Below are 24456 nucleotides of genomic sequence, written 5' to 3'. Positions count from 1 at the left end.
GAATTCTATGTCAGTTGTCAGAATCTTTCCTCATTTTCCCCTCAGTTTCACAATATTTTGAGAAAGTGCGTCCTGTGCTGTGATCTTTAGCGGTGCCATTTCTTTATTTCATCGAGGAGGGAGAGGGCTCGTCTGCGTGTGTTGCTGGTGGTGGTTCTGAGGGGGGAGTGGAGCCAGATGGTCCCTACGTCTCCTTTAGTGGCGCCTGCCTGGTGTATAAGTGCTGCGCCCTCACTCATAGGTGGCAGTGGGCAGTGCACGCCCACCTCCCTGACACTCTGGGCCCCCTACTGTGAGGCCAGTGATGTGGACAGATGTGGTGCCTGACCCGCTGGTGCTGACCTTGTGGTCAGATGCAGGGGCCACGCAGGATGAGGAGATGCTCCCCGGAGCCTGTGGTCCTAAGGGCAGCACCTCCGGCCCCAGCCTTGCTGCTGGCCCCCTGGGAACCACCGTCTCCTGGAGGCTGACCCGGGTCTGTGCCCGCTGCAGCTTCTTTACTATGAGTGACCTCCTGGAAGGTGTTTGGAGGGCAGCCCTCCTGATGCCATGGAAATGTTTAATTCTTCTGGGATCCGAGTTTTTAATGCTCTGACTCTCTGTTATAAGTAGAGGGCTGGGGTTTTGCGTACAGACATCGCTTTGATGAGCTGAAGGGTCCTGGGAGCAGACCTCAGCCCCCGCTGCCGTTTCCACTGGTCCTTCCAGCAGGACCTGAGGTGCGGCCCGGCGCGGGTGGTGAAGCTGACTATAGCCTGTCCGGATGGGAGCCTGTGTGGGCCTGTGAGCCTGTGTGAGCCTGTGTGAGCCTGTGTGGGCCTGTGTGGGCCTGTGTGAGCCTGTGAGCCTGTGTGAGCCTGTGTGGGCCTGTGTGGGCCTGTGTGGGCCTGTGTGAGCCTGTGTGAGCCTGTGTGGGCCTGTGTGGGCCTGTGTGGGCCTGTGAGCCTGTGTGGGCCTGTGTGGGCCTGTGTGGGCCTGTGTGAGCCTGTGTGGGTCTGTGTGGGCCTGTGTGGGCCTGTGTGGGCCTGTGAGCCTGTGTGAGCCTGTGAGCCTGTGAGCCTGTGTGGGTCTGTGTGGGCCTGTGTGAGCCTGTGTGGGCCTGTGTGGGCCTGTGTGGGCCTGTGTGAGCCTGTGAGCCTGTGTGAGCCTGTGTGAGCCTGTGTGGGCCTGTGTGAGCCTGTGTGAGCCTGTGTGAGCCTGTGTGGGCCTGTGTGGGCCTGTGTGAGCCTGTGTGGGCCTGTGTGGGCCTGTGTGGGCCTGTGTGAGCCCTGCTGGGCCCTGCTGGGTCCTGGCTGTGGACTCCATGAGGGATTTTGTAGAGGTGATGTGTTTCCGTAAATCCTCAAGTGCAAAGCAGCATTCATGACCCTCGTAGCAATGAATAAATCTTTTATACAAACCAGTAGGCAATGATATTACATTTCTCACGTTATCTGAGGTTGAATTGATGTATTTTATGGATTTTCTTAGAAGGTACATTTTCAGTTGAAGAAACTAAATTAGGAAGACAAACAGGGTAAAACTGAATCATATGAGTCATTTCAATTCAATAAAAGTTCACCTGAAATATATGTGATAAAAATTAGGCATTTTCAAAGTTAAAAAAATAATACTGCCAAGGTGAGCTGTTTTTTTCTTCTTCTTGATCCCGTGCATTTTTTTTTTTTTTTTTAATTTTTATTTATTTATTTATTTATTTATTATTTTTGGCTGTGTTGGGTCTTCGTTTCTGTGCGAGGGCTTTCTCTAGTTGTGGCAAGCGGGGGCCACTCTTCATCGCGGTGCACGGGCCTCTCACTATCGCGGCCTCTCTTGTTGCGGAGCACAGGCTCCAGTCGTGCAGGCTCAGTAGTTGTGGCTCACGGGCCTAGTTGCTCCGCGGCATGTGGGATCTTCCCAGACCAGGGCTCGAACCCGTGTCCCCTGCATTGGCAGGCAGATTCTCAACCACTGCGCCACCAGGGAAGCCCGATCCCGTGCATTTTTATTTCATTAAAGAAATGTTTGTTTCGCTGACTTACACTGCTAACCAGAGAGAGAAGTGTGTCTCCCGTCTTCCACCAGCATCCGTGAAATCCCAGCAGGTTACTTTGCTCTCTTGCAATCTGGGTCAAACCTCAGGACCTCCGTCAGTGTCAGTGATACATTTCCTGAATTTGATCATTAGAATGGAGTGATATAAAAAAATGTACATTGTAGTATTTAGATATATAATTACACATTTATGTATTATTTCATAATGTCTTTGTGTAACCGTAATGAAACATAAATATAAATTAAAATAGTACATAGATAAAATGATGTATTTTGGGGTGTGTGACATGTGGAAGTGACCCATGGGAGACCACGAAGGGCAGGAGGGAGTCGGAGGGATGACATTCTTACACTGTTCACGAAGCAATGCTGCTTGGTTGTAGATGGTGATACAGGGAGATGCGTGTTTCCATATCCAGAGAAAACACTTAAAAGTAGAACAAAGCTATATGGTTAGAACAGTTTTTTTTTAAATTGATGAAATGGAAAACTAGCACATACTTACAATTCATCCAAAGATGGCAGGAAAGAAGGAACCAGAAGGATGGAGAACAGATGCCCAAACAGAAAACAAGACCAAACATGGTGGAAATAAGTCAGACCATGTGGACAGTCACCTCCAGGGCGAGGTCTGAGGGTTCAGTTAAAAAGCTGGAAACTTGACAAGACCCCACTTTGCGCTGTTTGCAGGGATCGCATTGAGAGAGACACAGAATGAGAGAAAAGGGTCTACTAAGACTTAGGTCCAGCTGCTCTGAGTAGGACGGGGCTGGGGGTGAAGCTTCAGCAGGGGGAGGGCACGCACACGGGGCCTGATGACCTCTGAGTCAGTCTGTCCTCGCGGGGGTGGGGGGGAGGGGGCTTGACAAACCCAGCTCACCCTGCCTCTGCTGAGAAGTCACCCTGGTTCCAGCCGAGGGCCACTCCCAGGGTCACCTTTTCAGGAGCTGTCGGGCACCAGGTGTGCGCACACCGACCGCAGGGAGCCTGGAACTCACTTGATTGGCCTTGTTTTTAACAATAGTTTTCCTGCAAGTTGAGTTTACATGTAAGTAGACAAAGAATAAAATATTCCTCTACTCTCTTGAGTGCCCTTCCTATTCCCCACACTCAACAGGCCCTAGGAACACGACGGAAATTAACATGCTTTCCACATCCAAGATGTTACAGTCAGATGAGTGATGAAGGTTATTATTGTAATTGCTAGTCCTGGATCCATCACGGCGTGATTGTTCCTTATGTGCTTCGTCTATACTGTTAGTGATAAAATGCTGTAAAAATCAGAAACACACTAAAGACAATGGCAATTAGATGTTCTAATTTTCACAGCCATTTTCTGTTTTGTTATTTTCTATACATTGACCTACTACCAGGTTTCAGCTCCAGTGTTCATAACAAAAACCGTTTTGGCATTTGCTTAAAAATACGCACCACTTGCTTTAAATTCTTCTGCTGGCAGTACTGGTGGAAGGCATGACGTGGAGACTTAATGATTTTATTTAGACATTCGGAGCTGCACGTGGATGATGGTAGCGGATCATGTGGAATTAGCTTGTGACCTACTACAGTGTTCATAGTAATTAAACAAGACATTCGCTTTCCAGGCATTAAGATCATGTAACTTGAGAGCCAGCTGTTTACCGCTGAATCATTGCAAGGCCACTGCCTTCACAGGAAACGGCAGGGGTTTTCCTTGGGGCTGTTTAGAACGAAGCTTCTGAACCAAAATGTGCATTTTAAAAGACAGACATTGTAATATCTGCAACACCTTTATCAGTGCCATTGCGTCCGTTTTATAATTTTGATGAGGAGTGTTCTGTAGAAGCGTTAAGGTGGAAAGTGCTGATTGTAGTTGATCATAAAAAACATATCTGTGTTTGAACTTATATTCAGTATTTCATAAAATGCTAAATACCTTAACAAATAAGTCATGACATAAAGGCCCATCCTGTGACAAGACTGTTACTTTATCACAAGCTGAACACGGACAGATGTACCCAAATGTATGCGATGGACATTCACATAGCCTGAGTGTCTTTTTATATGTTTAGAGTTTTTTATGTAAGTTTATGTAAGTGGAAAAATCTTTGTCTTCTAGTTTACATCCTAAAATTGTCTGATCTGTCTGTGAAAATGAACTATATTCCCATCAAAGTCCTGGCCACCGATTATGAAAGTGGGAATGGTGAGTGTGGGCTCGTCCTGGCGGGCACCCTGAGTCTGGGAGAGCACCACGATCCAGGCCCCTGGAGGAGACTGATAACCGCTGTGGCCCCCATGGGAGGGCGGATGGGTGTGGCGGGTGCTGGCTCTGGGGATGTGGTACCCAAGCAAGCTCTCGTCTCTCTACCCCACTTTTCTGGATGAAGGAGGAGGAGGTCGCTGGCTAGAGAGATGTCCAGCTGCCTGGTGGCAGATGTGAGGCAGGCAGAGCTGAGTCCATCTCAGATGAGCGATGCTTCCATGTGCCTTTCCTGTGGGAAGGGTCGTTTATAGGGGTCTCATCTGCAAAAGGGGCCCTGCACACCTGCCGTTCAGCCTGGGGCCGCCACAGGAGGTGACACCTGTGAAAACAGCACATTGTAAGCTCTAAAGCACTGTGACCTCACCAGCTTTGATGGGGGTTTTTCTCCTGACATTCTTTTTGGCCAAAATATACTAAGTTAGGTCTGTTCCGCCTGGGAACTTGGAAGGAGTGGTTAAATGAAGAGATTTTAGGAGTGTCTCTATTTTGTAATTAACTGCCTTTAACCTATAAACACCCCTAAAGAATTTAAAGGTTACTGTATATATAAAATGCCAAACACACCCCTACAATTTTACATTATAACTTTCTTAGGAAACATTTTTCAAGAGTAAGTGAAGTGTAAATTTAAAGCAGCTCAAATCCTGATTTAGCAGAACTTAAATAATTATTATAACAGGTACTGCTTAAATTAAAAGTCTAGCTTCAGCAAGAATGTCCTAACAGAAGCAATGTTGACAGTGTATCCCTTTAATTTTTATTGTACTTTGAAGTGTTTGAATCACTTTTGTGTATGTGATCTTATTTAATTCATTATTGCATTGCCATGTGGGTCAAAGATAATGTCCTTTTAAATCAAAATGAATAAAATAATCATGGAATCACGTGTTAACATGCAGAATGGACCATAAGGGCCCACTTATCTCCCAATATAGATGCCAGAACTGATGGCCAGAGAGGACTGATAACTTACAGAAGGTCATGTAACCAAGAAAAATAGGTCAGGTGAGCATTTCCGATTAAACAGATGTAGCCTGTGTGTGTGCATTTGTAAGTTAAAGCCCGCCTGTCCGAGGCACCGCTCGGGTGATGAGGACATGACCTCGTGGAGATGAGCTGCCTGGGCCGTCCTGCACCGCAAGTCTCAGCTTTCCTGGGGATGTCGTTTATGTCTTTAAACTTCAAACTCTTGCTTTTGTGGGCAGAACATTATCTGTTTTTCCAGTGTAAAGCTTTCTTTTCTGTTGGTTGGTATAAAATGAATGCATTAAGGTCCTGCTTTTCTTTACCCCTAAGAGGCAAGCAGTAGTTGTTTTGATGTACTTTTAGTGGAATATTGCCTGATGATCATTTTTTCCCTCCGTATCTGAACTCTTTGGGGACATTTCTTTTTTATTTAATTGGGGTATAGCTGTTTTACAATGTTCTGTTAGTTTCTTCTGTACAGTGGAGTTCCCTGTGCCATACAGCAGGTTCTCATTAGTTATCTATTGTATACATATTAGTGTATACATGTCAATCCCAATCTCCCAATTCATCCCGCCTCCCTTTCCGCCCTTTTCTTTCTGAAATCTGGGTTGTGGATTTTCCTGGCACGGATGGCTCTTCCTGGTTGTCTGCCCATTGATGCCTTGATCCTTTCATTTTGTGTGAAGTGCTGCAGGACTAACAAAGTTGATTTTTTTCTTTCTGGTACTGAAAATGGCTTTATTTTTACTGATATGTAAATAGAGTGAAAAGATAACCTACCAGAAAAACCCCTGGATTGCATTCACCTTCTGCTGGTTTGAGACAGGCTTTTAGAAACTTTCACAGGTAATGTTTCATTGACTCATTCTATCACCCAGGGAAGTTGGAATGATCTAATTTTACCCATCAGGAAACGGAGGCTCAGAGGAGGAAGATGGATGGTCCAAATGTGTATGGCCAGCACGTGACAGAACTGGAATTAATTTTTATGTCCTCTGATGCTTTTTCTATGACATCACTGGACTTCTCTACAGGATCTTTTCATTTTTTACATATTGCAAAAGTAATTGCTCAAAAGTACATAAACCTCACAGTTTCAGTTGTACCGTGTATAGAATGTCTACAGCCTTTCAGGGAATATTTTGTATGACCTTTCATATTTGTTAGACCCAGTAAACCAAGATCAAAGAGATGATATTAGAAGTTTAGAATTCTTTATAACAAAGTACTACTTATAATGCCCTTAGGTATGTATTGCTAAAAACTGGACTAAATTAAAAATCCATCCCTGTCTTTCTCCCCGTGAATAAACTGCTAAGGAATACAGATAGACTGTCTCCCTCCTCTGTGTGTTTTCATAGTTCTTTGTTTTTATTTTATTTTTGCACTTGATATTCATTCTTTAATTCATTTGTCAACGATTCAGTGAAGAAAATATGCTTATTTCTGAATAAACAAGGAAAATGCATTAAGACTGCTTGTGTACATCTCTGTATTGTAACTTGTGTACAGTGCTCTTCGGTAGAATAGCCATGAACATCTGGTGAGTGAGAGGTTGTCCACCGTGCTCTGTTATAGAACAGGCTTCTGTTTTGTGTGGTTCTCCTGGAAACCTTCAGCTTTGCCACACTCCAAACACATACATCACGGAGTGATTTGAGAGAGGTGTTCTTGGTTGTATAAGTAAATTAAAAAGCTATAAAATAGTTAACTTTAGTTTTTATGATTTTTTAAAATTAACGAGCAGACTGCTTCATGCCACCTCCACTCATGTGAAGGGCAAGCCATTTTAGCAGCGAGTGTAAGAGTGGCCAGATTAAACCATCCATAATAGGTGATGCATATACGTATATGAGAATTGTGGACGTTTACATAAAATGTTGGTTTTTTGTTTGGTTTTTTCTCCTTTTTTTTTAAACATCTTTATTGGAGTATAATTGCTTTACAATGGTGTATTAGTTTCTCCTGTATAACAAAGTGAATCAGCTGTACATATACATATATCCCCATATCTCCTCCCTCTTTCGTCTCCCTCCCACCCTCCCTCTCCCACCCCTCTAGGTGGTCACAAAGCAGCGAGCTGATCTCCCTGTGCTATGTGGCTGCTTCCCACTAGCTATCTGTTTTACATTTGGTAGTGTATATATGTCCATGCCACTCTCTCACTTCGTCCCAGCTTATGCTTCCCCCTCCCCGTGTCCTCAGGTCCATTCTCTACGTCTGCATCTTTATTCCTGTCCTGCCCCTAGGTTCATCAGAACCTTTTTTTTTTTACATTCCATATACATGTGTTAGCATACGGTATTTGTTTTTCTCTTTCTGACTTACTTCACTCTGTATGACAGACTCTAGGTCCATCCACCTCACTACAAATAACTCAATTTCATTTCTTTTTATGGTTGAATAATATTCCATTGTATATATGTGCCACATCTTCTTTATCCATTCATCTGTCAGTGGACACTTAGGTTGCTTCCGTGTCCTGGCTATTGTAAATAGAGCTGCAGTGAATATTGTGGTACATGACTCTTTTTGAATTATGGTTTTCTCAGGGTATATGCCCAGTAGTGGGATTGCTGGGTCATATGGTAGTTCTATTTTTAGTTTTTTAAGGAACCGCCATACTGTTCTGCATAGTGGCTGTATCAACTTACATTCCCACCAACAGTGCAAGAGGTTCTCTTTTCTCCGCACCCTCTCCAGCATTTATCGTTTCTAGATTTTTTGATAATGGCCATTCTGACTGGTGTGAGGTGATACCTCATTGTGGTTTTGATTTGCATTTCTCTAATGATTAGTGATGTTGAGCATCCTTTCATGTGTTTGTTGGCAATCTGTATATCTTCTTTGGAGAAATGTCTATTTAGGTCTTCTGCCCATTTTTGGATTGGGTGGTTTGTTTTTTTGATATTGAGCTGCATGAGCTGCTTATACATTTTGGAGATTAATCCTTTGTCAGTTGCTTCATTTGCAAATATTTTCTCCCATTCTGAGGGTTGTCTTTTTGTCTTGTTTATGGTTTCCTTTGCTGTGCAAAAGCCTTTAAGTTTCATTAGGTCCCATTTATTTTTGTTTTTATTTCCATTTCTCGAGGAGGTGGGTCAAAAAGGATCTTGCTGTGATTTATGTCATAGAGTGTTCTGCCTATGTTTCCCTCTAAGAGTTTTATAGTGTCTGGCCTTACATTTAGGTCTTTAATCCATTTTGAGTTTATTTTTGTGTATGGTGTCAGGGAGTGTTCTAATTGCATTCTTTTACATGTAGCTGTCCAGTTTTCCCAGCACCACTTATTGAAGAGGCTGTCTTTTCTCCATTGTCTATTGTTGCCCCCTTTATCAAAGATAAAGTGACCATATGTGCATGGGTTTATCTCTGGACTTTCTATCATGTTCCATTGATCTATATTTCTATTTTTGTGCCAGTACCATACTGTGTTGATTACTGTAGCTTTGTAGTATAGTCTGAAGTCAGGGAGTCTGATTCCTCCAGCTCCATTTTTCTTTCTCAAGATTGCTTTGGCTATTCGGGGTCTTCTGTGTTTCCATACAACCTGTGAAATTTTTTGTTCTAGTTCTGTGAAAAATGCCACTGGTAGTTTGATAGGGATTGCATTGAATCTGTAGATTGCTTTGGGTAGTATAGTCATTTTCACAATATTGATTCTTCCAATCCAAGAACATGGTATATCTCTCCATCTGTTGGTATCATCTTTAATTTCTTTCATCAGTGTCTTATAGTTTTCTGCATACAGGTCTTTTGTCTCCCTAGGTAGGTTTATTCCTAGGTATTTTATTCTTTTTGTTGCAATGGTAAATGGGAGTGTTTCCTTAATTTTTCTTTCAGGTTTTTCATCATTAGTGTATAGGAGTGCAAGAGATTTCTGTGCATTAATTTTGTATCCTGCAACTTTACCAAATTCATTGATTAGCTCTAGTAGTTTTCTGGTGGCATCTTTAGGAGTCTCTATGTATAGTATCATGTCATCTGCAAACAGTGATGGTTTTACTTCTTTTCTGATTTGGATTCCTTTTATTTCTGCTTCTTCTCTGATTGCTGTGGGTAGAACTTACAAAACTATGTTGAATAATAGTGGTGAGAGTGGGCAACCTTGTCTTCTTCCTGATCTTAGAGGAAATGGTTTCAATTTTTCACCATTGAGAACAATGTTGGCTGTGGGTTTGTCATATATGGCCTTTATTATGTTGAGGAAAGTTCCCTCTATGCCTACTTTCTGGAGGGTTTTTATCATAAATGGGTGTTGACTTTGTCACAAGCTTTCTCTGCATCTGTTGAGATGATCATATGGTTTTTCTCCTTCAATTTGTTAATATGGTGTATCACGTTGATTGATTTACGTATATTGATGAATCCTTGCATTCCTGGGATAAACCCAACTTGATCATGGTGTATGATCCTCTTAATGTGCTGTTGGATTCTGTTTGCTAGTATTTGTTTTCTGAAATCCTATCATTCTAAATTTTCTCCATGCATTTCTTTACATTTATATTTATGTACAAACTTAATTTTTTGTATCTTAGGTGCTGCGTGCTCTTTTGCTCTTCAGGAATTGATATCTGTGGACACTTTTCTTGCCAAGAGATACAGAACTGATATTCTAAGTACATCAGGTGTGTTAAGTGTGTTAGGCTCACACGTAGTGTCACATCAAAGGGTAACACACTCTAACCGTGAAGAGAGTGGGGAACGGTGGTTCGCGTCACCCCCAGGGCGGCTGCCTGGCTGCGCCTGTGGGTGGATTCCTGGAGGCAGAGACACCCGATTCCAGATCAGGCATGACAGACGCCCTCGTTATCCCCGGACCTTTTCCAGGAGGCAGGTGGCGCCCGCACCAGCCACACGTGGGCCACCTGCTCCTCCAGGTTCCATCCACACTAGGTACTGCTGTTCTTTTTAAATGTTTGCCTATCAAATAGTTTAAAAAGCATAAATCATTGTTGAGTAACTGTGAGTCTTTGGATTACTGGTGAGCTTGCATCTCTTTTCAAGTGTATTGTTCATTTTATTCCTTCTTTTGGGAATTCCTTTTCATGTCTTTGACTCAGTTTTTTATAGGATGTTCACTTGTCCCTCTTAAGTTGTAAGACTCTTCCTATTAACCTTGTGTCTACTATATGCATATATTTTTGTATATGGAGTTCTTGTCATACGAAATTTTATATTTCCATGTAGTGAATTCCATGAATCTTTTTCTCAAGAATTTCTGGCTTTTGAGTTAAGCTAACCTGGTAGTTTTTCCTCACACACACTAATATTTTCTTCAAGAACTTTTGTTTTTCTATGTTTTTACGAGGGTTGATCTCTCTGGGAGTGTTTTTGAAATAAGGTATGAGAGCCATGTTTATAATGATCGAAATCACTAAGCAGTAGTCTTAGGATATTTTGGGGAATTCCCTGGCGGTCCAGTGGTTCGGATGCAGCACTTCCACTGCCCAGGGCCTGGGTTCAATCCCTGGTAAGGGAACTAAGATCCCGCAAGCCATGTGGTGAGGCTACAAAAGCAAAAGATATTATGAACTATTTCCAATGATGTAATTAAACTTTCTGGAGCCTTCCTTTGCCTCTTCCATCCGACTGTTTAGCACCACAATATGTGGTGGGCTTAATGTTTTATGGATCAATTATCTTCCTGCAGCACCAGTCTTATTTCACAAAATGTAACTTTAGTATTATCATGGTAAATTTCACAGTCGTCTTCATGGATTGTTATTGGAATTGCGTGGACCTGAAGATGCATTTGTGGGAAGAGGGTGGCCTTCCTATTTCACTTGTTTACAGAGCATCCCCTGTGCCCCTGGCCGATGGCTTCTGCTGTGAGAGCTGGGAACCCGGCAGTGAGGCCAGGGCCCCCCGCCTGGGATGCCTGGCTCTGGCACGAGGCCCACAGTCCCGTGGGCTGAAGGGAGAAGACGAAGCAGGGGACAAGGGTTAGGGCCCTGTGGCTGGTGGGGAGGCCTGTCCACAAGGCCAGTCTCAGCCAAGACCTACAGGTGACGAGAGGGGCCGCGTGGGGCTCGGAGGGACCAGGGGCGCAGGAGCTGAGGACCAGATCCTGGGCCAGGCTGGGGGGCCACCGCCGGGCTGGGACGAGGACCGGGGCCAGAGGGAGAGGCTCTTCAGGCAGCGAGCGGCCCTGCGGTCCTGGGGGGCCCTGTTCAGAGGATGGGTGGCCTGTGTGGACGGTGGGCTGACAGGGTCAGCCTGGGTCGGGCCGGGCTGCAGGGGGGAGGGCGGCAGCCCAGGTACTGAGAGCAGCGTGGGTTCTGGACGTTTCGTAGGCAGAGGCTGCGGGATGGGCCTCTGGACTCACCGTGCGGGTGAGGAGGGCAGGGCACAGGGGCCGCCGACGGGACAAGGACACAGCGAGGCCTCACCACGCACTGAGAGGGGGGCCCCGCACGGGCAGGCGTTCCTTTTGTTCTCGTTTGGGGGGAGTTTAGGCTTGTTCTTAATGTTTTTGCCTTTGGGTATAGTTTTGTTCTTAATTTTTTGGCTTTTGAATGGCAAAGACCAACATGTAATTTAAAGAAGTTGTTTTATTTCCGAGAAATGTCGAGAAAGTGTGTTCAGTTATGTAAAGGGGGGACCTGCTGACCGCGGCTTGTGCGAGGGAAGAACCCGGCTCGGCGGTCCGCCTTCTGTCCTGCCTCTGCGCCTCTGGGCGGGTCCCCTGAGGACGGTGGTGCTGGGATCCCGGGGAGGGGGCTGTTATGTTTATATTACGGGGATATGCATCTCTGGCGCACTCATGTCATTTGACAGAAGGGGAGTGATTTTCTAGAAGAAAGTGATGAGAATAAGATTGTGATTTTGAGTGGAATGCTGAATGCTCTCCAGTTTGTTCACGTTCCTGACTTTATTTTTCAACATTCTGAGCAGCAGTTGGCTTTACTTCGGGCAGCGTCACGGGGTCAGATGGCACCTTAAGGCAACAGACGACTCGACTTAGTTCTCCAGTGAATCCTTTGGCTTTCAGTAGCTGACTCTTTAAATGTCTAACACAGTTTAAATACTGTGTTTAACTTGTTAAAGCTCTGCCACCCTTCCTTTGGCCTCTGACCTGCGTTCTCCTCGTGGGCCGGGTGGAGGGGGTTTCGTCCCTAAGACAACTGACTGACGTGGGTTGGTCGTGATGCATTAGCTGGAAATGAACACTGTACGTGAGCGTGTGCTTTACACATCGATAGAAATGGGTCGAAGTTGTGCCTCTTTGATGTGAACCGGAAACGGTTCTCCCTCTAAACGACACGCAAGGATCAGCCCTCTCCCTGCGGAGCTGCCCTGGTCTCGGGTTCCCTTGGGTGCTGGGTCCCTCCAGCCCTGCCCCCACCAGCAGCCACCCCGGGTCCTCTCCTGAGTGTCCCCACCGACTCCACGTGGCCAAGGCCCCCAGGGAACGATTGCTCCGTACGGTCAACCCCACAAGCGTGTTCGTGGGTGTATCCGTGACTCGGGAGCAGGAGAACGGGAAGCCGGCCGGACCTCCTGTTCCCACAGAGACCCCACGTCCTGCTGGATTAAAGCTTGTTTTATAAAAGGATGCATGATGACCTCTGACCCCGCAGTAGGAAAAAAACGCCTCCTTGCAGACACTGCCTCTTAGTCTTTTTTTTTTTTTTTAATCAGCCTTTGGTTTTACTTTGAGTTCAGGGTTCCTCGTTCGCAACTGAAGGCTTGTCTGTGTGAGCCAAACCTCGCCTTCCTGCCCTGATCGCTGCACACTGACAGTATGCTGCACGTCACGTGTGCGTGTGTGTGCATGTGTGCCGGCTTGGACGGCGGGGGGAGAGGCCGCACCTGGTCGCGCCCTCACTCCAGTGAGCCCTGGGCCGTCTGGTCCTGGCCTGACCACCAGACCCCTGCGGCCCTTCCCAGCATCCCGACCCTCCTCCCCGCCTCCTGGCTGCAGGGCTGTGTCCGAGGCTGTGTTGGCCAGAGCCCTGTGCAGGCACGAGAGAGACAGGAGGGCCGTCCGAGTGCTCGCCCGGGACCCGTGCCCACCCGTGTGACCGGGCGCCGCTCAGCCGGGGGCAGGTCCATGACTTCACGCGGACGAGGTGACTTCTAATTTATCCACAGGTGCCTTTCTGGCTCATCCGTTCTTCACCTGCCAAAAACATGTTTTATACAAATCCTATAAAAACTACTCAGGAAGAAATGCTAAAAATTCCATTATTTTGTGTTAAATTAATCAAATCCTAGTCAGATGCATGGGTATGTGATAAATACACAGGCGTGTTTCAGGAGGTTGTGAACAGGGGCAGGCGTGTTTTGTCAGGGTCCGTGCTCTCCCATCCTCACACCCTCTTCATCTCTGTTTTGTTTCAGACTAAAACCGGGACTGCCCTGTTGCACGACGAAGGGTCTGGACACGCCTATGACATCCGCCTGAAGCTAACGGAAGAGGTACTGACAATTCAAAAACAAGATGTCATCTGTGTTAGTGGCAGCAATCACAGTGCAAATGTAAGTCCTTCTGCGTCTGCAGGCCCCAGGGGTTTGTCTCAGACTGTGTCTCGTAGATCAGCCCAGAGGTCTCCCCGGATGAAAGCCCCCTAAGAGTGGTCCTGCAGGACGTGGCCTGACAAGGTCCTCGGCCGTATCTAAATGTCCCCATTATTGCAAAGCAAAGCATCTTCTCAAGTTTGTATTGTTTACACTCTCCCTGACTTTCTTAATTTCTTCATTAATGTATTTTCCTTGAGCAGCTTTATATTAAAAATATCCCCAGACACCACAGCATGAGATTGGACATATTCTCATTGGAAACTAGAAGGACGTAACTTGACAGATAATCCAGTTCCTGAAAGAATAATAACTTGAGGGTTTCCATCTAGAGCGACAGGCAATGGAAGATACAGCAGGTGGTTTTCAGTATCAGCCTGATCCCTGCCTCTGTGGATACAAATAGGGATTTTCACGTAACGCTTGGTCCTTCTCAGCTTCAGTCAGTTACAAGTGAAATTTTCTTAAGGGTAAGAAACTTATGTACTAGATGTGTTAGAATATTGAATAAAGATGAGGGAAAAATGCTTTTGCAAGTTTTATCTCCAAGTTTAACTTGGGACTATTGCAAATGATGTATATATGTATACAATATATTATACTTGAAATCTCCTATTTTCCTTCCAGTGGACTTAAATGGCTGTGGATATATCATGTGCATTTTGTGTTACATATCTGCATATATGATTATATATAGAAATTATCAACATCAGTCATTACTCTTTCCTTTGAATAGACCTTCCCATTAGCTACAAAAATGATGAGCAAGAAACCATGTAGAGGAAAGGAGTTTCCTTCTGTGTGTTTTTGGAAGGATCCCTGAAGCTCTTCCGTCCCCAGGTCACGGCTGGCTCTTCTGGAGGCTCTGGAGACCCTTATTTATGAGGGTTTCTGGGTCCTCGTGACCTTTATGTCGGAGATGACGTAAACAGGTCCATCCGCAGTCCTGCAGTCAGCGTGTCCTCATCAGGTTCCCTGGCGTCAGGTGACCTTGCCTCTGTGTCCACACACACACGGCACTTCATGACCCTCAGCGCTCACGTCTCCACCTGGATGGCGTCCTCCTCCTTCTGTCCTGGAGCCCAAGGCCACCCTCCACCACCCGTTGCCCGCCTGCTGCGCCCATTCTGGCCGCCGGCCTTGATTGAGGGCACCCCTCTGGGTCCAGGACGGTGGAGCCACACGAGGAGGGCGAGAGACAAGACGCCGTCCTTCCCAGGGCTCCTCCCTGGAACCTCAGGCCCGGATCCTGCATCCCGACCTCCAGAACCCCCAGTGCACCCTGCAGAACCCCACCCCGGCACCAGCTCTTACTAAGACTCCCGCTGGCCCCAAATCTGATCTCTCTAGAACAGATAGAGCAGTTTTGTGCTCACCTTCTCTGGCCCCATCACTGACCTTCCCTTTGCTAATTTCCCTCCACGTGTTCTAAATACCACACGGGATGGGGGGTGGCGGGGAGAGGGAGAAGCAGGGGTGTTTTGTAAACACTTAAGTGTCCCCCTTCTTAATAGTGAATTTGTACTCTACAGAAAATCGCAGACAAGTTACAGTAAAAGCAGGTAATGTTTCTGTGCTGTATTGTCCAGGAAAAATAAATTACACTTTTTAGAATTCAGCGTTGGATTCTCTGCCCAAGGTTATGTTCTTGATGAAAATTATCGGCTCCTTCATAGGAAAAATGGGTGAGTGTTCAGACCTATAAATTTATGTTTACAATTTCAAATGATTTATTGGTGCCTAAAGCTTGATATTAGAACTCCCTGCTCTAAGTTAGAGGGTGGGTCACGGGATTTGTTCCCGGTCTCTGCCGGCTCCATCCTTACTGATCTCTGCTGCTTCCTTAGGAAGCCCTCCTTTGTAGGAAAGGAGTGAATATCTCCTTGAATAAACATGCCTGTCTGGGCTGGATAATTGGGAGGGGGATTCCGAGGACATCTTTGTACCTAGAAGAGCATACTCAGCTACTGAGATCAGAGTGTCTACTCTGCCCCAGATACAGAATCGCATTGGGTTCAGTCCCATTACTTTGAGGAACAGTTGAAACCCTGTATTCTTCAGTTGATTATAAAAATAAAGCTAATCTGGACATGAGAGTTTATCATGTGTTTGGAGAATGAGAAAGATGACTCTTAACAAAGGCCACGGCTGTTGGTACAGAATCAGGACACCTCTAAGGGGGTCGGACCATAGCGATTCTCTTATATTCGTATCGTTGAATGTTTCCACGTTAACCTCCACCAGAGAAGCTGGTGGAGAGCGGTTATTTTCCATTTAAAATATCCTGAGGAGCAGGAAAGGAAGATGTAGTAATGATGATTCCTCAGCCGATCAGCAGAAGAGATGAGTGTGAATTTTACATCTCGCCGAACCTCGAGTCCCTGGGATCCCAGGAGATGAAAAATGTATCATCAGATTCAGTTCAACACACGTTTACAGATGGTGAAGTCAAGCAGTACCTGGCTTGTCACTGGGACCCCAGGGCCCAGTTAGTGCCTTAGAACAGGCACTTCCCGGCCGTGTGGACGGCTCACACTGGTGCTTCGATATTCAAGATCAGTTTTCTTAATAGAAAATAATACTGATGATTGATTCTTACATTTCAAGCTCTATTCTCAGTGGGAGGTATATGCTCGCTTCAAAATCAACACACTTTGTGATCCAACACTTACTCAGAATGTGAGCCTGGAGGGAATTTGGTTCTCTCAAAACCTAAGACCGTTTACACTGAACTTTACACCTTGGGTTGCACTTATATTCTTGATTGTTTGAGAAGTCAGGATTGAGGAGTAGACTTGTATTTTGTTTTCTTGAAACTGCTGAAAAAATAAACATTATATCGTTTAAGGATGGATGTTATTCTTATCAGGAAAGAGGGAGAGGAAACTCAATTTATTCTTTAATAAAAACCAATAGATTCTCAAATCTGCTGATTCATTATCAGAGTTTAGAATCGGCGACTTCATATTTCATTTATATTCCTATCCGTTCAGATCAACATGGTACTTTGAATGCTTAAAATCTCTGGGTTTTCTAATTATCTCCTAAAGAGAGTGTGTGCTTTGCAGTATGAAAGAGCTGGCTTGTTCTCACGTTTCCGAGTTTCTGTTTAGATTGCTTTATATTTTTGACATATTTTATTTTTCTAAACTGTAAGTTTACATTTGTGGTTTGAGTGTAGTGAAGGAGTTACATATAAAGAAAACAAAATTAGAAGATCTCTGTGTTGTATTTGGCCCTTTAAGTCATGGCACATTTATGGTTGGAAGGTATTCTGGAGAATTCCATACCCTCATTTTACTGTTTGGGAAATTAAGATTCAGGAAGAGGAGGTTGTTGGTCTGCGTTCACAAAGTTAATTACAGAATTAGGCAGCATCTTAGCTGCTCCTCTGCTAACTTGTAGTCGAGGGACGCTGCCTGGTAAATTGTCAGGAAAGCGCGGAGCAGTGCAGGCTGTCCGGGGAATCACAGGCAGCGTTGAACCCTGAAAATGCTGGGCCACCCTTCACACAGCGTGAGCTGCACCGGGGTTTGCCACCCACGCGAGCTGGGCACGGCCGTCAGAGTGGACATCAGGAGGCAGCCTGGGGCCGAGCCAGAGGAGGGGACAGACCGGACTCTGCTAAGCCCCACCTGGAGGAAGAAAGCCCCAGGTCACAGGTTTAGAGTGGGAACTTGAAAACCAAGTCCTTCCCACAGAAGGGGCGGTAAGAGTTCTTGCCTGGCTGGCATTGGCTTCAGGAGGAAGAGGGACGAAACCAGACAAATGTCCCCTGAGGACCCCCTCCCCGACCTCCGCTCACTCGGGTCTGGTGCTGGAGTTTACACGTCCCGTGCGGCATGAAGAACCTCAAGCTGGGGCTTCCCTGGTGGTGCAGTAGTTGAGAGTCCTCCTGCCAATGCAGGGGACACGGGTTCGAGCCCTGCTGTGGGAGGATCCCACATGCCGCGGAGCAACTAAGCCCATGCGTTACAACTACTGAGCCTGCGCTCTAGAGCCCGCGAGCCACAACTGCTGAGCCTGTGTGCCACAACTACTGAAGCCCACATGCCTAGAGCCCATGCTCCGCAACAAGAGAAGCCACCACAATGAGAAGTCGGCGACCACAACGAAGAGTGGCCCCTCACTCGCCACAACTAGAGAATGCCTGCGCAGCAACAAAGACTCAATACAGCCAAAAATAAAAACAAATTAATTAAAAAAAAAAAAAAAAAAAAAAGAACCTCAAGCTGAAAACGAAGTGTGAGGTGGTGTCAGGTGTGAGGGTCCCCCCAGGTCCACGCGGAAGGAAGATGCAGGGCCCTTCTGGAGGAACACACTTTAGGTCTGAGACGACTCCCAGCTGCGGGTTCACGGGGACCTGCGGGGATGAAGCCACAGGGAGGAAAAGCCGGTGAGCCAGAGACGCAGAGCTGGGCCTGCGGAGACTTGGGGTTCTGAGAGGGTCCGGTGCGTTGCATGCAAGGTGCATGTGCATTACATCTGAAGACTAAACGGGAGGTTCTAACAGTCGGACAAAGGAAGGAGGGTTATAAAAAGTGAGCCAGCCAATGCGAGACCAGCCACAAACGGTCAGTGAAATCGGAATTTCAACGTACCAGTTAAATAACATTTTAGAAACGAAGCGTCCGAGCTGTTAAGTAGATCTGAAGAAATCTCAGGAATGAAACATCAAGAGCTGGAACACATAGGCGAGTGGTGTGGAGGCCCCGCGGGCAGCTAGGGGGCTGGTGGGTGGACGCGTGGAGACTCAGGAAGAAGATGGGGGGAGGGGAGCCGGGACCAGACGCCCCGCGAGTCCCTAGTTGGTGAAGGACCTGGATCTGGGATCGGGGACCCCAACAGATTCCAAGAGGGGGGACCTGCTCTCCTTTTCTGTCCCCTGCTCCTCTGGTTTGTGATCAGGGGTCTCGCCCGGAGCTGGAGGTGTCCGCTCTGGCCTCTTTCTGGAAGCGTGTGTGTGCTGTCGGTGTTCGGTCTTCTTCACGGAAGGTCTGTCTGGCTAATATCACGAACCTGCGAACTGATCGTAGAAATTAGAATCGGGTCCGGAAACTTTTTGCTCTGCGTTCCAGGCACCTCGTACGCTGGCCCTGACCTGACCTCACGGCTTTCCACTTGCTTGTCCCCTGTGAACACATGTTGGGTCGTGGCCCCCATGCTGTTGACATGTGGGCGTTTGCAGACGTCTGTGTGCTGGCCCTGCCGCTCTCTGGGCCTGTGTGCACCCTCCCATCCAGGAGCTGGCTTGCTCCCTCCTTGGTTTCCCACTTGCGTCTTTGCACCTGTGTGGGCAAGTGGCATTTGAGCAGAAGTAGACGCGTTTCTGATCACGTTCGTGAGGATCGCTGAGCGCAGGTGATGCCCTGATTGGTGGCCACGTGGTCCTGAGCCCACGAGAGGCATCTGCAGATTGTTCCTGGTACATCCCGATGGTCCACGGAGCCTGTTAAAAGCATTTTTAAAAATTAGGTTTATGGCTTACGTGACAAGTCCTGTGAAGAGTATTAGCAAATTGCTATTTTAGTGTATTTAGTGTATTGATTAAAGAACTAAACTTGGATTAAACTTTCTGAGACAGATGAATTTGTTATCATGACACTGCCAAAGTAATGGCAATTTCTGATAAATTCTGTACATAGTACCCAATACACACAATTCTATAATTGCTTTTTTGTTGTACAGTAAATGCCTTATTACTACTTTTATCCACTTAAATTGATACCCTTTCTGTAGTCTCCTTTTGCTTCCTATTCTTTGGGTCCATAAATCAGGAGTAGGTACCACCTCTATCTATTTTAGTATTTAATTAAAATTTTTTTTGAATTCTTTAATTTGAATTTATTTAATTGAATTAATTGAATTTAATTTCTTTCTTTGAATTTTATCTTTATTACAGTATTGTATTTTCTTACACTAGTAATTATTTTTTTTTTTTTTTAAACATTTTTTTTAAATTTTATTTATTTATTTATTTATTATTTATTTATTTTATTTTTGGCTGTGTTGGGTCTTCGTTTCTGTGCGAGGGCTTTCTCTAGTTGTGGCGAGCGGGGGCCACTCTTCATCGCGGTGCGCGGGCCTCTCACTATTGCGGCCTCTCTTGTTGTGGAGCACAGGCTCCAGACGCGCAGGCTCAGTAGTTGTGGCTCACGGGCCCAGTTGCTCCGCGGCATGTGGGATCTTCCCAGACCAGGGCTTGAACCCGTGTCCCCTGCATCGGCAGGCAGATTCCGAACCACTGCGCCACCAGGGAAGCCCCCAACACTAGTAATTATTGATTTCCCATCAGGCGTTTTGTCATTCAGCCAAAGTACCAGTGACCTAGTAACAAAACACTCTTCTGAACTCATTGGATACATTTCCTCAGCTTTATATATTTCCCTGTTCTTGATAATCTGTTTACTGACAAACATTCATTAGTTTCTTAATTTTTTCCATTTTTCCAGGACCTCAGCTGAAAATCCATTTCCTTTTAGTTTCTGAAAATTGGTTTCTACGTTTATATTCACACTGTAAATTGGCTCTGGGTCTCTAAGTGCTGCCTCCTGGGTCTTAGTGAGTTACTGGTCCAGAAGTTTCCTGCATTATCCTGCTGGTGAGGAGAGAGCCCCAGTTAGGTCTGTGAGATGCAGGTCACTGGACCCCAGGCCATTGCTCCAGCCACTTCATCGATGCAGAGCAGATACTCCTACTTGCATAGTGAAACACCACATAAGAAGGATTGGCGATCGTTCCTATAAACTAGGAAACCAAAGACAAAACCACCTTCTGAGCTTTCATTTTTCAATGATTAACCCAGCAGTTGAAGAATTATATACGATCTTTGGGGTGGGCCTGTATAAAAAAAATTAATATGAATTATTCACTCATTATTAGTACTGTTTTGTCCCAGAGGAAATCTATATATATATTTTTGTGATTGACTGGCTTACTTTTAGTTGGAAGAAATCCTGCTTTTGGAAATCACTAACTAGCCCTCTACACGTGTTGGCGTTAAAGATTCGTTCCTGTTTGAAATCTGTGTGTAGTGGAAAGGCCGCTGCCTTTTTTCTTGGGCGGGTCATTTCCAAAAGAATCCTTTCCATAGCTGAGGGCTGGGTCGTGAGAGAGGGTGCCCTTGTGTGGAAACGGATCCAAGGCACAGAAGGAGCCCTGGAGAGTGCAGGTCGGTCCTGAGAAGTGACCTGTGAGCCGTCACAGGTGAGGAGGTGGGAGCCGTGGAGTTTAACCAGTGCTGCCGAAGTCGTACCCTCAGGAGGAGGGTGGGCAGGCTCTTCCAAGAGGCTTCCAGACAAGCACCGAAGTGCAGTGGTCAGCAAGTCGCCAGGAATTCCCTCGTGCCACCGGGACAGTGGCTGGCTCTTGACTCCTGTGGAATTCTCCCAGGGCCTGGCCCTCAGTGCTGTGCGTTCGCTCATTAAAATGCTTGCGGATTCGACCCGTAGTCTGCTTCACTTCAGTAGGATAGTTCTGGCTTTAAAAATATGAAAATCTTGAATTAGGGGATAGATGGGGCGATTCGTTATAAAGGTTTATACCACGATTTAGTTGAAGGGTAAAATAATTTATACATGTTTGTGTGTGTTTGTGTGCACACAAGCCACTGTGTAAGGAAATGAAATGCAAAAATATGTCATTCAGTGAAACTTTGAATAACTGAAGTCATAACAGCAGTGTATTTTGCATAATCTGCTAAACATTTTTATTGTTCTTTCCTTTAATTATGTAATTTTTCAACATAGAAAAAGTTGAAAAGTCATAAGCAGAACCCCATGTAATTATCATCCATATTTACCATATGCCAACATATTTGCTTTAAATCTCTCCACTTTTCTTAAAGAAATGAAATGTGCAGATACCTCTGAAGCCCCACTATACTGATACTCGTATATACTGTTCCATTTAAATTTTCATTCTTACTTTACGTGGATTTTCCACAGCCAAATGGTGCTTTTCAGATTTATATGAGTGGAATAACATTGTTCCTTCATTTGCGAATATTGTGCTTTTTAAACTTACCCGTGATACTATGGAGACGTGATACTTGTGGATGGTTACTTCATCCCTGTAATTATGGCAGACTCCCCTGTGAATAACCCAGAGGTGATTGATGCCTTTCCTGCACATTCTTGTTTGGATTCAAGCCCCGCCCCCCCAAGAAGAGTTTGTGTTTTAAATTCAGCCAATATATTGATCTCAGGTAACCTTACTTCCCAATAATGCACACGTTCTCTCAAATCCATTTTGACCCCAGTGTGGTGAACCCTCTTCGCTGGGGTTTTGAGGGATGAAGAGGAGGGTGGTCGTGCAGCATCTGCTCAGCTGCTCCTCAGCTTCGTGTGCATAGCAACCAGCCAAGCTCAGAGGAGCTGGCCAATCGGATGCCAGGGGTCAGGACAGCCAGGCAACAAGTGGACAGTGAAGGCTGAGCCTTTATCACGTACTGTGATTGCACAGGCAGAGCTGACGGGGAGGAGGGGCCCCATAGCTTCTGAGGCTGGGTGGCTCTGGGAGGGTCGGGTGGATGAGCCCGAGGTGGAGGGTCCCTGCCCACCGGAGCCCTGAGCAAAAAGCTCCTGTGTTTCATGGGTCTCCAGGGGTGTTTGGGGCGGGAGGGTCCTGGGTACTGGGCCAGCCCGGGTGGAGCATCTCCAGGGCTCCCTGCACCGCAGCAAGGCCTGGCCGAGGCCTCAGACGAAGGGCCCCAGCGGACGTGCGGGGCAGGTCATGCAGAGGTGCGGACGTGTAGGAGCTCGGCCTCAGGGCGCCGCCTGTGCGCGGGTCTGGGGTGTGGAGGGCCGCTCCCCCGTCACTGCCGTGGTCAGGCCTGAAAGGTCTCACGTAGCGTTCTGGCAACTCCTCCCGAAGCTGGAATACTGTAGGGGTATTCGGTATTTTTACATTCTAGGAATTGCAGTACATTTTTGGAAACTCCGAGTCTGGTATATTGATTTTAAGTCCTCCTAAGGCAGATTTGATTCCGTTACCAAATTGAACAAATATGCACGAGAGTTTTCAAATAACTATTATTGTTTTGAAACACTAACCACAATTCATGGAGGAATAATTTACTTATTTCAAGTGACAAATCCAGACTCTTCACAGATTGAGGGAATTTTGCTTGAGTGGACGGTTTAAAAAGAGTGGAGAGAGGCCACGACCCTGTCCTGAAAGACGCCCTCCAGGTGTTTGCTCCCTGGAGGGTCCCAGCCCTGTGGACGGAGGCCCCTGGGGTCTGACACCCCTCCTCCAAAACCCTCCTCAACATGAAAGTCCAGTAACACTTTATTTTCTGGAAAAAAAAATAATTTTTAAAGTATTTGTGTGTGTATGTGAGAAATCAAATACTTCAGAAAATTCTTTCCCTAAGTTGCTAATTTTAAGTTTCTCTTTCAGGCCCTTCACTTATGTCATGGAAACTCAGGCTCATGCCTCTGTCACTGTTTTCCCACCTGCTCTCTCCTTTCCTCCTTGAGCAGCAGGTGTGGCTCAGGTGGTCCCGAGGGGGTGCAGGTGGGAGCCCCCGGGGAGGGGCGCAGGGGCCCCACTTGGAGTCCTCCACTGATGGGAGGTTCTTGAGAGAAGAAAGCCCAGGCCGGGGAGAGGGTATCGGGCCTGCTGGCACAGCCCCACAAAGGCAACTTTTATTTTAACAACGGCCTGAAACCCATCTTTCTGGAGACGGCAACAGTCAAATCTGAACATCTGTTAACAGCTGTAACAAATTTGAAGTTAGTGTTAAGTCCGCACTTTAAATGCCTGAGTAAAAACGTGTGGCCAGATCTTACATATGCTGCGGCAGTACCTGAAGATCAGTATTTTAGAGCAAGACAGAGTAGGAAATCCAACTTTCAGTATCCCCAAGTCACTTTCTCTTATAATAAGTAAGAATTGTCTCAAAATGTTTACAGTCAGAAGATAACGTGGGCGTCGCGGAGTCTTGCTACGGTGATGGCAGCTCCAGGACGCAGACGTGATGACCACCAGACATAGCTGGGGATTAAATGATAAAGTGCAGAAGAATATTTGCTGAAGGACCTTACTTATGTTTGTGAAGAAAGAAGAGTGGGACTGAATTGAAGAGAATTGGTTGGATAGTTACCTTAGGTTCCACAGTTCATCCTCCGGAAGTCTCATCAGCCAGTCTGGTTGTGCTCTGGACCCTTGGGCGGGCGGAAGAGCCCGGATTACAGGGAAGACGCGTCTGAAGGGAGAGGAGGCCCCTCCCGCACCGTTTCCTCTTATAACTGAGCCTCTCGTTGGGTCATATCTGGCTCCTGATCTTTGGGCAGTTGACCCTGCAGATGTGTACTGAGTAAACCAACTGAAGAATGACTGTTTGGTTTAGTTAGAAGATGCCTTTGGTGACATTAGTTCTGTCTGGAGAGCTGACAGAGCTACGCAGGGCCTTAGATCACAAGGATCAGCTCTGGCTTGGCTGTGAGGTCGTGAATGTCAGGACACAGAAGGAAGAGTGGCTTTATCTGGGCTATGGTGTAAAAGGTTTCAATGAACAGCTGCAGAACTTTTGTTTCCTATTTAGTGTTCACCATCCACTAATTTTTACAGATTGTGTTTTGAAAAATAAAGTGCTTGTATGTGGTAATGTTCACCTCTTTTAGAACCTTAATATTGATAGTTACGTAATCTTCATTGACGAGAGCGTGGATTAGCTGAGC

The 24456-nt window shown here is 46.2% G+C and overlaps 1 protein-coding gene across 17 annotated transcripts in view; it reads left to right on the top strand.

Annotated features, from left to right (window-relative positions):
• Positions 1-24456, top strand: part of SNTG2 (syntrophin gamma 2) — a 214388-nt gene that overhangs the window by 56985 nt on the left and 132947 nt on the right. For all 17 annotated transcript variants that reach the window (XR_009506382.1, XR_009506384.1, XR_009506385.1 and 14 more), the window contains exon 2: positions 13595-13732. Coding sequence is in view for 10 of the 17 variants with exons in the window: in XM_059942328.1 (XP_059798311.1) it covers positions 13595-13732 (138 nt within the window). In the remaining 7 variants the exon portion in view is untranslated. The remainder of the gene's footprint in view (positions 1-13594; positions 13733-24456) is intronic.

The sequence above is a fragment of the Balaenoptera ricei genome, chromosome 13 (assembly GCF_028023285.1).
Source record: "Balaenoptera ricei isolate mBalRic1 chromosome 13, mBalRic1.hap2, whole genome shotgun sequence".
NCBI lineage: Eukaryota > Metazoa > Chordata > Mammalia > Artiodactyla > Balaenopteridae > Balaenoptera > Balaenoptera ricei.
This window is presented reverse-complemented; position numbering and strand designations above follow the sequence as displayed.